The following is a 16,279-nucleotide window of genomic DNA, read 5'->3' as shown; positions in this document are numbered from 1 at the left end:
TGCCTTCCTTTGCTCCATACAAATGTCTAAACTCTTTGAATATATCATTAATTTAAATAAATTCTCTGACAGACCGGCAATTTCTTTGAATCTGGAGAGATATAGTAATGGGCTGTGTGGCTTGTCATCTGATGTCCCTGCTCCCCTTGTATGGCAAGGATTGCATAACAGTTTAGCTAAGGAAAGGGAAGGACCCAGGTGAGCACCTACTTTAAAAAGGGTCCAAAGTTATCATGGTCAGGAAGCAATATATAAGGGGCCTGAGAATAGGGACAAGAATTGACACACATAAGAAAATAATGGCTAACATTTTCCAAAGGTAGAGATACTTTGCCGAAATTCTATCTCCATCCCAACTGTGTATACACTTTGTCCCCAGTAACCATCAGTCCGCAGACAGAACTCCTTCCTTCCATATACTAAAACCATCCCAAGTCTTCAATCATTTGTCTGCATTGTTTCATCTTTAGTGAGACATACTTCCTGGTTCTTAAAAATGAGACTTTTTTAGGTAGGCCATTGGTGGCTATTCTCCCTGTGCATAACAGCAAGTTTCAGTGACCAATGTTTTTATTCTCTGAAGCTAGTCGAACAGTGAGCAGCACGTGTCAGGTGACTCTGTAACTGGAGAAAGGACAGATAGTTGGAGCCAGAAAATTCCAGGAAGGTTCGAAGAAGTAGATGGAAGGAGGAGAAAGAAAGATCTGACGAAAGTGCAGCCAGCAACAGCAGCCAGAGCTGGGAAGAGACAGCGTGGCCCAGTCACAGAAGAGGAATTAAAGAGGAGCAGTATGAAGGTTAAGAAGAAGAGTGTACAAAGCATGCAAGGGAGCTGGAGAAATGAAACCAGAGAAAGAGAGTGAGCAAGTGAAGGAACTATCAGGACCAGTTGCTAAGAAAGAAACACAGGCTGTAAAATTAACCTGAAGTAAATGTATTAGTGGTTACTCTTTCTCACTGCGCCATGGGGATGTGACTATATCTAGTTTTATAAATAATTGTAATTTCTCTTCCCTATCACCCAATTGGATAAAACCTTTTGAAATAGGTAAATAGGCTTAGGGGACATTAATCATTGTGGGATATTTATGGAATGTGCTCTGTGGATTCAGGTTTGCACCCATGACTACCAGAGTAGGGAGCCTGGATCACTCACTCAACCTTAGATGTGAAGTTGCAGGCCATGTTATAGGTGATTCTTTGTTCTGCTTAAGGCTCCTTTGACTCTGTCGTCTACAGGAAGCAGAGTGTATCTTAGAGCAGTAATGAAGTTGCTCTAACTGATCCTGGGTCTGTGCCAGGCCAGCCACTGAACAGCCTCAGAATATGGGGAGCGCAAAGGTGTCTTATCGTGGCCTTCCCCCAAAACCCCAAAGTAACTGAGAAACAGAGCTTCTGGAGGAGTACCTTTCACTGCTGCATCAACAGACTTCAGAGGATCCTGCTACATCAGAAGACTGAAACACTGAAACAAACATTTCTGTAATTAATAACTTCCCATCTTGTCATCTATCATTGTATATTTAGCACAAAATACCTCTTTGGTGCAGCTGCCAGTATCCTGCATACTAAAAGCAGGAGATGCCTTGATGGGAGTCAACAGACATTCATTTTCTTCTTCCTCATCCCCCAATAGACAAATGATCATCAGAAACAAGATTCAAAGGTGGCTACATGACCTCTGTCCCCGATGCCAGGTTCCAGACGTTTACTCTGGAGTTGGAACTTTGTAATTCCACAGCATAATATTCCATTCCTTGGGTCAAATTCCTTGGAATAGCTAAAGCGCATTAGCAACTGGACTTCTTTTGGGCTGCCATGCAATCTGTACATCAGCTCAGGAAAAAAGAGGTTACTCATGCTAAATGAGTACAGAGGAAATTTGCCCGAACTGGTATTTATTTTTACATTCATAGCAAACACGAAGAACCTATATTAAGGAAGTGCAACTAAAAATAATTAATACTTGACAGTGACCCTAAATTTAAAAAAAATGACTGCAGAAAATAATTTGCCTTGTCCCTATAAGAATAAGAATTGACCAAACCATTAAAACTGTACTGACTTTGTCTCTGTTGTTAGACCAGGTGTTTATATGAGTTGATATCAAAAGTATTCTTGGTAAAACTGTACATGAATCTGGGACAGAAAGTAAAACTGTCCTGAGCCTTGATGTCTCAGATTTCTTATGAGCCAAATTCAACCTCACTGGCTAGCCTCCTCTTTTCATTTGTTACCTGGGTTTCATATGTGAAATATAACTAGGGATGTCCATAATCATGGCATTTCCATTCACCCTGGCATGTTCTGGAGTTAATGGAAGTACTTCAATAATCTCATTTTAATGATCTACCAAGAGATATTAATAGTAATTTAGAGATGATTCTCACTCATAAATCAGAGTGTCACACAGATAACCCTGGTCAGATGAGGGAGTTTTTTGAAAGAAGAGATCAAATTAAAAAATAGAAAAGATAATTTATAGGATAAAAAAAATTAAACCATCAACTTGAAAAGCCTATTTTATAAATTTATTTTGTATATGAAAAGTAAAGCCTGATTTGAACAGTCTCATTTACATTTTAACAGCATCCTGGGCTTGGATTTTTAACCCAAATATTTTGTCAAGCAACAATCCTAAACTAAATTCAGATCCTTTGGCAAAATTGCAATTTCGTTGATAACTTCTTAAAGGACAGATTTTACAATCTGTTGGGCTCCAAGCAGGTCTCAAGAAGTCAGAATGAGGAGGAATCAAGCAGTTTCTGCCTTTGGTCTTGGATTCTGGAGGGGAAGAGTGGGCTGGATTTAGTACTGGGCATTGACTCCCTTCAAAATCCAACTGCCCATGTTGTTCCTGGCTTTGGGTTTAGGTGTTCCTCACCTCCCTACATTTCCACCTATCTTTTGGCCAATGCATAATATTGTTCGCACTCCACTTCAAGCAGGAGTGTGGAAACCTTCACTCTTTTCTCAGTCTGTGCAGTAGGGGGTGGGAGAGATGGCTCCTGGTGCATAGTTGTTGCCTTAGATCAGCAGGTAAAATGCTCTCAGCAGGCCCTGACACCTGCTCGAGCCCAAGTGCAGCAAGGCAGCCTACTCTGCTCTAGCCGGCAGCAGGCTCTGGCGTGTCTGTCAGGAGCTCGGCTAGAGCCGGGATTGGCTGCCGCTGGTGGGTGTGCCCCAGAGGAAGGCGTGGAGCTCCGGGCCTGTGTGGGCAGCGCGCCGTGGCGCGGAGCTGGAAGCAGCGCTGATGAGTTGTGTCAGGCACTTGCCTGTGTGTTTGGCAGGAGGTGGTGTGAGCCCCGCTTGGTGGCTAGGTAAGAGGAGAGTGCAGAGCGGGGGCGTGCGGGGCCCGTTCCCAGGCCCCCTTCCGAGATGACTTGGGAAAGGGGCACTGTCACCACTTGTGTGCTCGCAGCACTGGCCTCGGCTGTAGTTACGATCTTCTGGCTGCAGCATGATGAAGGTATAAGCCCTCTCCACTGGGGGTCTCGCCAGTAGGGAGTGGGGGGCCCGCAGCTTTGCGTGGGCGGCAGCTGCAGCCAGCCTAAGCGAATGGCGGAAGCTTTCCCAGCTCGGCACAGGCCAGACAGGTGTGTGCTGGGCGCTGGCTTTCTGAAAACGGCTGGACAAAGCAAACTGTCCTGTACCCAAGCAGGGTCTCTACTCGTCAGACAAACTGCCTGTTGGTTTGGGTTGCCCGGTGTTGATGCTCGTTAGGGCACCCCACCCTTCTGACTCCCCTGCGGGGTTTTACAGGCGCGGCGCGGAGGAATTAGAAAGAAAAGCGTGGGTGGGTGTTTTCCCAGAGCAGTGCCACGGAAAGCATTGGAAGAAGGAGCTCAGGAAGAGGGTTGTGCTTCCTGCTGTGAGACGCAGGGCCTTAGCTGAGAACAGCAATGAGTTGTAATTTGATTTCAGTCGTGTCTTGCATCTACAACGCTCTGTACAAATATTAGCTAATGTTTAGGTCCAACCTGTACATTGTGCCTTCATCGTTTTATATAAAACCTGGTATACATGGAAATGTGTGTAATGATTATAAACTGTTCTATAGTCAATTGGACGGAGGCTTTCCCTTGCCATGGTCGCAATCCAGGGTTTCAACGTGACAGCGACAAAGTGAAACTCACTAGCATCCAAATAGGAGTGAGATGTAAATAGCAGGCAACGTTACGTGGGGGGAGCTATAGCGGGAAGCTTTATGTTTTTGGAGCTGGTGTTTGGTAAGAAGATATTGATGATTACTGAAGAGCTGTTTCGGTTGCTCAGGGCAGGAGCTGTCTCTTAACAAGGGGGTCCACATCACATTGGACCAGTTTTCAGCGTAGGGGCCTCGGTGTTTGCCTGTCGCCTAACATAATAACCTCTCCTAGTGCGTCTGGACTAAAAATAATACACCCAGGCGCAAAACTCCCACCCCTGCCTTTTACCGTGAGGATGATGATGGACAAAACTAGCGAGTTCCCCGGGAGCATGACGCACGGGGAGTGGGATGTTTGCCAGGAGCTGCAGAGAGCAGGGCTGAGGGGACCGGCCACCGGGGCCGGTTGGTTGGTTAAGGAACCAGCCGCAGCCTGACTCGAGCGGCAGGTGCTGTCTGTGTGTCCGGTCCCCGCTGCATTGCCCGGGCCTGGCCTGGCTGAGCGAGCTCGTAGTTCCGGCGCGTGCCCCGCTCCCAGCAGCCGCCGGCCGGCCCGGCTGAGCCCCGGCGTGCGGGGTGAGGTAGCGCGCGGCGCAGTGCGCGGTGACGCCGGGCGGGGGGGTCTGGGCGCAGAGCTGTTTGCGGCGCCGTGTGTGTGTGTGTGTGAGGGGGGAGGGCAGCGTGCGGGGCTCCGGCCGCGGCGGGCGGGGGCGCCGTGTGATGAGCAGCGAGCGGGGCCTAGCAGCCCAGCCAGCGTCCTTCTGGGGCCCGGGGAGCGGCCGCGCCCGGGTGACTGGCTGAGCGGGCGGCGCCCTGCGCCTGCGGGGCCGCGGCTCTGTCTACTGGGGGGACCCGGACCGGGCGGCGGCCGGAAAGTTTGTTTGTGCGCGGGGCGGCCCGGGCTGGGATGCGGGGCCCGGCGCTCGCTTCTCCGCCGCTTGCCGCTACGCCGCCGGGGCTGTAGGCGAGGCTGGGCGGGCGCTATCCCCCCCCTCCCCGGGTGCGCGGCCATTGCAGCGCCGGCCGGCCGGCCGAGGATGATCACCAACACGCGGGGCTTCCTGTGGTCCGACCTGGAGACGCGGGCGCTGCTGGAGATCTGGGGCGAGGCCGACGTGCAGTCGGCGCTGGACGGGAACTTTCGGAACAGCCATGTGTACCGGGACGTGGCCTGCCGCCTGGCCGAGCTGGGCTTCGAGCGCACCCCGGAGCAGTGCCGCATCCGCATCAAGGGCCTCAAGCGCCAGTACTACCAGGCCCGGGACGGGCTGAAGAAGAACGGGCACGCCCGCAAGATCTGCAAGTACTACGACGAGATGGACCGGATCCTCAGCTGCCGGGGCGGGCCGGACAGCGCGCCTGAGCCGCTGGCCCAGCCCGCCGACAGCGCCCAGCCCGCCGCCGGGCCGCCCACGCCGGGCACCCCCCACAACAGCCGCGAGCCCGACACCGAGCTCGACGAGGACGCCGAGCTCGAGTCCCCCCACGACCACTTCACCGAGGACTCGGGCGAGTGCTCGTCCTACGCCGAGCACCCCATCAAGGTGGAGTGCCCCCCGTTCGCCATCCCCGTGCCGCCCGCCGAGGGTGAGTACCCGCAGCCGGGCCGGGGAGCCCCACCCCGTAGGCACGCCGGTAGGGGAATCCCTCCCCCCGTATTCACCCCCATAGCCTCTGTACCCCCCATACAATAGACGTACTAGCGCCTCTAGCTAACGTGCTTCTAATCGCTTCTGCACTGGCCTCTTCCCTTCCAGACCCCTCTCATCCTCTTCAAGGGGAACTGGATTAAAACGTCTTTAGTCTCTTTAACCCCTTCTCTCCACTATGGAGTCCTATCTCCTCCATTTAATTTATCTTCTCCTTCCCTGTCCCAGTGTTTCATCCCTTTGACTCTTCCCAGAACCAAAACAGGAGCTGAAAGGAATTATTGTAGTTAATGAAGCTCTTAAAAAATACAAAGTAAATAGTTGCATTATGAGGAAGGGAGAATGAAGGTTCTGCTAGTTTTCATTCGTTTATCAATAGGAAACTAATCGGAAACTAATGTAGAGATAAGATAGGAGGTGTCAAACTGTTCTGGATAAAAACAGCAGCATCCTCATCACTCCTGCTATGTTTAAACTTTGCTATAGATGCTGTGCAGTTCTGTTTCACTGTGTAACTATTATTTTTTAAAAATAGTTTTCTATGATAATAGGTAAAAACAAACAGAATGTTATCCTAACTATATCCTGTCGTTACTTGGCCAAAAACCTAAGTGGTATAGTAGTACAGTTGCAGGGGGTGGGAAATATAGAAAGCAAGATAAAGCCTACCCCTTTCCCTGTTGCCCTTTGTACTCTGCACAAATGTTTTTTAAAGTCCAATCTTGTGCTGTGTGTATCTGGCTAAAACCTGAATCTATCTTTGGAACTCTCAGAAGTTAGCCAATTGGTTGACATTTAACCAGTCTCCTTTTTATACATAAATCTCATCAAAGTGTTGTTTACACTAACATCTTTTTTGAAATGCAAATCTAAAACACCAGGCTGAAACTGAATTCTGATTAGTGTAATTACCTACAATACACAAATGAGGCTATACTGTTGAATAGCCTTCACAAACCTGTTTAAAAGATCAAAAAGCCTCTTCCTATTTTTGAAGTTTAATACTATAGCAGTTAAAAGGTGTGCCTAGTTGATTTCACGTTATGTTTTGGATAAGCATGTATTCCCTGTTTTGGTATTCTTAAAATCATCAGAAATAATCATGCCTAATTGTGAAACAAAATAATACCTTGATATGGCAAAAAAGATCTACATTTCACAAGGGGAACAGTTTTGCTATTTACTCATTCCTTGTAGTATGTCTGGAAGATTTGAATATAATTTTATCTACTTTGTTTTAGGCTTTAAACAAATCAATGCTCAAACCAGTACACAACCACTCTCTCAACCCAAAAGATCAAAAAAACGCCATGCAAATTTAACACTGGATAAAATGATGGAAAAATTCCTACAACAAAGTGTGGATACAGAAGAGAAATTTTACAAATATGAAGAGCAGCGGCTTAAAATTGAGGACAAGCGCCGTGAAGCTGAGCATGCTCGAGAACTCCAGATGTTACAAATGTTGGGACAGATGTTGGCAGGAATTTCTTCCACAGTATCGCAAAGGTCACAGTCTATACCAACTAGTCCACCTCAAAGAGCAAATCACCGATCATATGGTGATAACTTTAATTATAATGCTATGACAGCAGCACTTTCTCCACCAATAGGTACTTCATTCTATACCATAAATAAGATCTAATATTATATTTAAAATATTTGCGTGATGGCTGGTGGTAGTATCTGAAAATAAATTTCTAGCTTTGACTTATTTTCAATATTGTGATGAGTTTTTTGTCTGTAAATGGAATTAAAATGTCTTGCCATGCTGTTGTACTGATATATTAAAAAAAAATGCTCTAACAAATTCTAAATATTGACCGAACATTTTGGAAAAGGAGTCTAAGAACTGGTCAGTTCGTGTCACATTCAGATCTGTATAGAATGCAGTTATATATATAATATGCAGTTGTATATAATATGTTATGGAGCTTAACCTTTACTGAAAATGATCTGGAAGCAAGTATGTGTCTTGCAGCAGAATAAAACAATAGTCTACATAAAATTGAAAAAAGAAATACAGATCTTAACATTTTTCAGTAATAATTTTGTGGTCAAGGCTTTCATCATACTTGAAAATGTTAATTCAAAGTAATGAAAAAGATCTGGGAAAATAACCTGTATTGGGATTTTTAACAGTGGGTATGTCTGACATGTTTTGAACATGACGGCTGAAATCCTGGCCCTGCTGAAGTCAAAGGACATTTTGCCATTCACTTCAGTAGGGTCTGGATTTCACTCTAGATCAGCGGTTCTCAAACGGTTGGTCGCGACCCCGTTTTAGTGGGGTCACCTCAGGGCTGGCTTAGACTTGCTGAGACCAGGGCCGAAGCTGAAGCCCGAGCTCCACCACCTGGGGCGAAGCCTGAGGGCTTCTGCCCTGGGTGGCAAGGCTTAAATTATAGGCCCCCCTACCTGGGGCCGAAGCCCCTGAGCTTCAGTTTTGGCCCCCATACATGGGGCAGTGGGGCTTGGGCTTTGCCCCCCCCCCCATCCTGGGTTCATGTAATAATTTTTGTTGTCAGAGTGAGGTCGCCGTGCAGTGAAGTTTGAGAATCTGTGCTCTAGATATTGAATTATGTGAAGGTATACTTTATGTACTGGCTAAGGGTCAGATCCTCAAATTGTAGTAGCTCGGTTCAGTGCTGTGGAGCTATGACAGTTTATGCCTGCTTGAGGGTCTATCCTTCAAATACTTACATTTCTTGATAAAAATATCTTGAATCTTATTTTCCTCCTGGCCCAATTAATTTATGAATTTATCATGGTCTGGATTTTTCAGAATATCCTTAGAATTGGCATCTATGGAAAGTTGTTTTTTTTTTTTTTTTTTTTTGTTTTTCGCTATACAGAAGGCATGTGGACTAGAGTCTAATCAAGTATGCAGTGCATAGTAATACAGACTTTTTTCAAGATTTGTCATTTATATTGACGATCTCTCTGTATGTTTACATAGAATGGACAGTAACAGTAATCGCATACCAATTGTTTTGTCAACGTTAACATCATAAGCCATATAGGCTTTGCGGTCTATAGCCCATCAGGTTGGAATGAACAGTTTTATTTTACTTTTTTGTTTTTAAAATCATATGTGGGTTCAGTATTCAATGGATGAGTAGTCTTAAAAAAATAATAGCGATAAGCAGAATTAGAAATAAAACTCTGTAAGCCAGTTTCTGGCTCTGGACAGGCTATCAGAACTTATAGTTTGAACATTTAAAGAACCAAATAAATGTAAGGCCCAGTCCTATGTTTCTCTGACCTCCAAACTTCTTTTTAAATTTAATGGAGTTGTGAATAAACAAGGAATGAATGTTCAGGCCTGTTAACTTAAACCATAACATACTTTCTTATTCTGTTGAATGGATATCTGGTCTGTAGTATTACTTTTTGATGTCATAATAGTTTTTCCAAGTGTTTGAGCAATATTTTAATATTTAAATTAGAACATGTGTGGATACTACAGTTTATTTCTTACAAATAGTGGTTTTGCTTTTCAGTCTAACTTAGAAAACAGATACAGAAAACTACTTAAGCTCCTAAATCTTGAACCCAGTACACAGGGCCGTTGTTACCCATATGCAAAGTATGCAGCTGCATAGGGCACCATGAAATTTTGGAGTACCACATTTCCTGGTGCCCTGCTTGCTGCTCCAGCCTCTGCTCCAGCTCTTCCCCAGGATCCCAACCCCTGCTCTGCTCTGCCCTGCCCTAGCCTCGCCCCCACTCTTCTGAAGGCTCCAGAAGCAGTTGGGTCTGCACTCACCAGTAAGTAGAGTGACCCGGTCCTAGCCTGCTCTGCTTCCCTGGCTCCCAGCAGCGCCCCCCTCACCCCATGTCTGGGAGCCAGGAGAGCAGAGCAGGCTGGAACCGGGTCACTCCACTTTCCGCAGGAAGTGGCCAGCCCCCCTCCGCCCCATCCCCCACGGAAGCCTGGGGTCAGCCCCTCCCTGTGGAGGCCTGGGTGGGGCCCCACATAGCACCCCTGCGTAGGGCACCAAAATAGCTAGGGATGGCCTTGACAGTACATGTTTAGCCTTAATATTTGTTACTTTTAAAAGTGAATGCATTTTAGTCTGAAAGACATTGTATTACCTTTGAAAACCTGAAGCCAAGTTTTCTTATATATTCTTGTATAGTTGTAATTTTATACTATAGCAAGAGAAACTCAGAATTGACTTCCAATCATGAGGGTGTGTGTTTTTGTTTTTTACAGTTTATAATAAAATATGCTTTAAAAGTAATTATTTAAGGCAATATATATGTTAATGATTTAGGACCATAATTATTTGTATCTAAAGCAGAAGTGAAATCCAGTCTAGAGATCCTTTTTTTTTTTTTTTTTTTGTGTTGTCTACTGTTTTCCCCTCATTATAGAGCAGGAGTCGGCAACCTCAGGCACACGGCTCACCAGAGTAAGAACCCTGGCGGGCTGGGCCAGTTTGTTTACCTGCCACATTGGTGGGTTCAGCGGACCGTGGCTCCCACTGGCTGCAGTTCACCGTCCCAGGCCAATGGGGGTGGCGGGAAGCTGCGGCCAGTACATTCCTCGCCTGCACTGCTTCCCCCAATGGCCTGGGATGACAAACCTCAGGCAGTGGGAGCCGTGATCCACTGAACCTGCGGACGTGGCAGGTAAACAAACTGACCTGGCCCGCCAGGGTGCTTAGCTTGGCGAGCCATGTACCAAAGGTTGCCGACCCCTGTTATAGAGTCTCTGTTCTAGAAATGCAAGGAAACTGAAGGTTTTTTAGCAGCCATGGCCCTGTAAGTAGGTTGTGAGGTGTATGGGACGCATATTTCTTGTAGATTTTATGGTAGAAAACAAGATAGTTTGTAAAATGTGTAATAATTTTAAGGGGGAAATACTGTCCTATTTCCAGAGCAGAGATGAGTTTTGTTATATTCTGCATTGTGACAATGATATTTTGGCCATGCTCCAAGAAGGTTAGTGTTTGATCCCAGTGGGAGTGGAATGCCTGTATTATAGAAGGATTTTCAAAACAAGAGATCAGCCAGGAATATTTATCATTATTGAACACTAAAGTGATTTTTGCTACAATTTAGCTAGTCTGGTTTAATCTTAAATTCTGTAAAGGTTGGAGAAAAGGGTTTTCTGATGACAATGCACAGAGCTGATGTTTTCTTGTTTGTTACCAGAATATTTTCAGAGTTGTGTCCTAACTTTCTTCAAACATCTATTTTTCTATGTGTGGTGTTGGTTTGGCAAGGACAATTACTGAGTACAAGACTGAATAGTTTTATTAAAAGTAAAATTGGAGAGTTTGGGGGTTTTAATCATTCTGTACAGCTATGTAACACCTCTGTTATAGAAATTGATTACACCAATACTTCTGAATGTTTCAAACTTCACTGAGGTTTCTATCAATTTAAAAAGACATTTCTGAAGTAATTTTTTTAATGTCTTTATCTTTTTCAGTTATCGAGAGAGCCTTTTCACTACACAAAACACATTCTATAAAGGATATGGAGAATATTTTTCAATTGGTGCGCAATGTTATTCCTCCTCTAACAGCAAAGAAGCATAAAGGTCAAGATGGACGGGTAGGCATCGTGGGAGGATGTCAAGAGTAAGTTAAACAGAAATATATATGCTGTTGTTGATTAGGGATCTCAAGTACATGTTTTACTACTTTTAAAAAGCATTTACATTGAAAATACTGTTTTTAAGGGATTGTGAACCCCATGTTTTCAAAGGCGGCTTTGCTTAGTCGATCATTAGGATCAGAATACATGTCCCCCTATGTCAGTGATGCAAGACTTAAGGGTTGGTAATTTCCTGGGGGAAAAACTAGTTTAAGACAGGGCTGGTAAATGACAGTTTAAACTGAGAAACTGGAAGAATAAAATTATTAGAACATACTAATGAAAATTACTGGCAAATATCGAGCAATTTGATGATGATTTTGCAGTAACATGGTCCCTTTTAATTTCAGTTAAAATAAAACAAAAAAACCCCTCCACCTAAAACAGTATGCTAGTGCCATAGCTACCTCAAACAGAAACTGAAACATCTGAATCTAGGGAATACCCCTCCTTTGCTATAGCAAACAGAAAAGGGTAATTCCCATATTCAGACATTTCATTTTCTGTTTGAGGTAAATTGCTAAACTAACTGTCTAGTCCAGTACACTCTCTCTTACTTTGGCTAGCTGGGGTACAATTGCTGCAACTTGTACAGTGACTCAAGTCAAAGTATTTCAGCATGAGCAAAGGTGGCAGACCACTTGACCAAGTTCATGGCTATTTTGAGAAAGTTCATGGTGGTGTCAGAGAGTCTTAAAGGCAGAAATTGCAAAGAAAAAGTGACTGGGAAGCCAGACCATATGAGGAAACCTTTTGCAAAGTGCTGTGGAAAGAAGAAAGACACTGGATCCCCTTTGGCTAAATGCATGGATCAGCATTCACACTTCACTCCCTATCAGTATCTGGTCCAACTCGGGGAAGCTAATGATCCAACCAGCAGACCAAATTTGGTGTTGAATCCTGGTCACGTGCCACCTAAGGCGTGTTGCGCATACGCTAAATAGTAGAATTGGAATCAAACCCTGAGGATGAGTACTGATAATACCTACATTGCCATTGCCAACTACATCAAAAAACAGCCAGATCCAGGTTGGCTAAAGAAAACAAGGAGTAAGTATCATGGTTTTTGACCTACAAATGAATATTTTAATAACAATAACAGCTCCAAAACAGAAACAAAAATTAGACTTGAAAATTGCAGAATATTTTATGGCTATAATATTCCCTTCTCTTTTATTCAACATCCAACTTTTCAAGCAATGATTAGATGCCTAAGGCCAAGCTGCAAAGCATCCAGTTGAAAGCAGGTAGCAGGTGAACTGTTAAACACAAATACTGATGGCTTGACGATAGTAGCACACAATAAATTATATGGAAAAGCAGATGTTTGGAGTAATGTGTAGTGATCCAGTGATAGCTAACTGTATGCACGCTGGGAAAATTGTGGTTTATGTATCAGTGATTGTGAGCTAGGCACCTCTGTATTCACACCCTTCACACCACTGCAATGATTTTTGTACAGAGTATGCCTTGTGAGGTATCATTTGAAAACAAATAACAGGCTGGCCAATAATGTCATTGTACAATATATGTAACAAGGCTGTGTATGAAACTATAGATACTCACTAATATTATGCTTTAAAGGCTGTGACTAAAAGGTGTTTAAACATGGCATGTCATGGGGAGTTGATAAACAGGTTTTCCTCAGACAAGAAAAGAGGCCAACACCTCAGAACAGGTGTGGCCAAATTCAGTGAGCTATTCATTTGTATGGAAGTTGCCGCAGGATGAGATAACGGGCATAGTAGCAACAGCCAGCAGGGAAGGATCCAGCTTGGAACCTTATCCTCCAAACCTCATGGCTCCTTTATTCGGCATGAACTAATGAATTTTACCTGAGGGTACCCTTCAGAAGAATATGTTGCAAAGGTTCACTGAACTATAAAGAGAGGGGGAGTGAGCCCCTAAGGGATTGTTTGCCTGAAGGAGACAAAGAAACCAAACAGTTTAATCTCTGTGATGTCCTGACCAGGTCATTTAGTAAAAAGCTGGAAAGAAGACTGGATCAGAGGAAAATCATCTTTAACAACGACTATTGTACTAGATTTAAGTTTTGAATTTTTAGATGTTCACTTTTATTGTTATCATTTCTGACTTCATCTCTTGAATGCACTTAATCTGTGTATTTTTGATTAAATAAACTTGTTTTACTTTTATTCCAAATCAGTCTACTGCTATGTTTGACTTAAATTCATTATTAATTCCAGTTAAAGCAACAGTTTGCTGTGCTTTTATGATTTTAAAGGAGCAACAGACCGTATTACTTCCCTGAATGTTCCAGGACAGGGCTGGACATTTTCAGGGTAGATGGTTTAGGGATTGGGTGTGTGTTGGGGTCACTTGGCTATAAAAACAAAGGCTGGTGGAGACCAGACTTTGACCATAGTGTAGCAAGCAGGCTGCTGGAATCAGAGCTGATGAACCAGCGCTGCTTAACATACAGTCATTCAGTGCATGCTTGTATGCTGGTTGGGAGCGGACAGACAGGGAGCTACAGCATACAGAGCATTTTAAGGCATTCAGAGTTACAGGGCAAGTAATGACACAACCTCTCACTGGTCTGGGTTAGATCTCAAAATGTGACAGAGGTTGAGACTGGAAGCAATAAGACTGGAAAGTACTGTGCTACCGTGGCAAGAGAAGCCAAGGCATTGGTAAATGAATTGTATGTTTGTGGTGTAAAGAGCCACTTAACAGACAGTGTGGGGGAAAAGATGTAAAGAATGAGAAGTGATTTGGAAAAGATGACACTTTAGTTACATATTGATTTGCCTTAAATTGGCTAAATCTACTTGGACAAGACCTTGCACCAAGTGCTTTTATGAAACATGTAGTAGATTTACGGAAGTATTTGTGAATACTGGGGCCTGTTCAAAAAAATGCCAAGGATCTGTAGAATCCCAAATCCCCAGTGAGACACAATGGAACAGTCAAATAACGTGCTTAGAAACATAAATTAAAAATTGGCTGTGTTATCTCAAGATTGTGAGTGATCATGAGGCAGAATTTGAAGATAGAGTGGTCAGTATAACTAATTATCAAGGGATTTACAAAGAAGCATAAGAACATGATCAGTCAATGGAAACCAGTTGCTGTGGCATTTGACACATTCCAAAGGAGTGCATTAACAGTTGCAGTTGTATGGTTGGATCTACTGAAGATCTTGCACTGAGCAAAGCAACAGCACAAGAGAGATTTCATGGAGCAATTACTTCTGTATGCATGTTCGTCAACCTGGTTTGGTCTTCATTTAAAATAAGCAGGAAAGAATTGGCAACTGAACAAGAAGAAATTGCCGGGCCGTGGTTGCTCAGTAAAAATCCTTACTTTCTGCCATATTCACTTGCATTTAATGTAGAAACTCCATATCCAAAATCAGTATTTTCATCTGCTATGAAGGAAAAAGTTTCCCCTGTAGCATGGTGGAAAAACCTGAAGAATACTGATATTGCATCTGACTTCATAGAACTGGTGATGCAATTGCATCAGTGTTCACCAAGCATAGAGCAAATCTTTTCAAACTTCGGATACATCGGTTCAAAATTGAGGCTCAGTTTGTACACTTCATCGAAGTTGGACTTGTGCTACAGAATGCTGTACAGCTAGATGGACCTGGAGTGGTAGTCTACAACTCTGCATGCTTCTGATTGCTTAATGCTTCAAGCCTATAGCTCTGCATTATTGTCACTTTCACATAATCAACTGTTTTTGATTTTTATTTATGTAATATGGAACAGGTCGTAACTAACATATATAACTTCCTTGAGAAAATACCAGACAAAATGTGTAGACATTCCCGTGTTCAGTGCTATGATTACATATATTAGAATTACACCCACTTCAGTTTTTTACTTTTTTTTGCCAAACTTAAGCTAATAAATTCAGAAATTTAATTTATGTAACCACAATTTGAGTGTAGCTAAAACTGAGTGTAAGGTGGTCTGCTTTAATGAAACAGTTTTTATCATAGTCACTGTTTAAGGCATTTTCTAACTAGCTTTTCCAGGGGTAGTTAAAAACCACCTCTGGTAAATGTCGTGCCATTTCTGTTTTGGTTATACATGCAGTTGAAGTTTGGATTCCATTCCCCTCTACCTTCTTTCTTCTTTCCACCCTAATCTCTTACTTTAAATTACCTTCTACATTGTGTGAAAGGAGCTTATGGGAGAAACATTGAGAATAAAGTAACAAGGTGAAACATTTGCTGTAAACTGATCGTAGTTGTGATGCCCTCATAAAATTCCTGACTTACACCAACCTTATGAACTACATCTTGGCTACCTGGTCATGGTCCTTGGTTTGGATTCAAGCTGCCTTTTGAGACTCTTATTATGCACCTTCTCAACACTTACCATGTGGCATATTTTTGCTAATAGTATCCTGATTTGAACTCTGGGGAACAGAAGACAGTGTACGTCAATTGAGGAGGGCACTGGACTGGAAGTTATAAGACCTAGCCTCTATTCCTGGTTAGGGACCACATGTCTTGAACCCTGGTCTTGAGGAGCTAGTAAGTTCCAACCTGTCACCCAGTGACCTAACAGTTTTTGGAATAGAAGCTGAACTCTGACAGAGGAGTCCAGTCCTGGGATCTGACTGACAGAATGGTGATGGGCCTGTTTGGTTCCGAGCCTCCATTTAAACCAAGCACAGGGACAGGAAGTTGTCCCTGCAGCTGGGTTTCCTGTATTTAGGACTGCTTCCCCTACAGTATCTGATCCTGCTGCTTATTTAATGGTAACCTGACTCCTTCTGAAACCTGACACTCAGTTTTGCTCTCAGGCCTGTCTTGAACTCTGACCTGCTCTGACCCCTAGGCAGGACTGCCAGTTCTCCCAGTCATGACACCCATTGTGATACTTTGGGTGAGTCA

At 43.9% G+C, this 16,279-nt stretch overlaps 1 protein-coding gene across 5 annotated transcripts in view; it reads left to right on the top strand.

Moving 5' to 3' along the window:
• The first annotated feature begins 3,210 nt into the window (after window positions 1-3,210).
• Window positions 3,211-16,279, top strand: part of NAXD (NAD(P)HX dehydratase) — an 82,885-nt gene continuing 69,816 nt past the window's right edge. Inside the window, exons 1-3 of one of the 5 annotated variants that reach the window (XM_050948874.1) lie at window positions 3,211-3,320; window positions 7,038-7,409; window positions 11,240-11,390. In XM_050948874.1, coding sequence (XP_050804831.1) covers window positions 3,254-3,320; window positions 7,038-7,409; window positions 11,240-11,390 — 590 coding nt within the window. In that variant the 5' untranslated portion in view covers window positions 3,211-3,253. The other 4 variants (XR_007773782.1, XM_050948860.1, XM_050948893.1 and 1 more) reach the window with 4 other exon arrangements.

Source organism: Gopherus flavomarginatus, chromosome 1, assembly GCF_025201925.1.
Source record: "Gopherus flavomarginatus isolate rGopFla2 chromosome 1, rGopFla2.mat.asm, whole genome shotgun sequence".
NCBI lineage: Eukaryota > Metazoa > Chordata > Testudines > Testudinidae > Gopherus > Gopherus flavomarginatus.
Note: the sequence above shows the minus strand (reverse complement) of the source record. Positions and strands in the feature narration are given on the sequence as shown.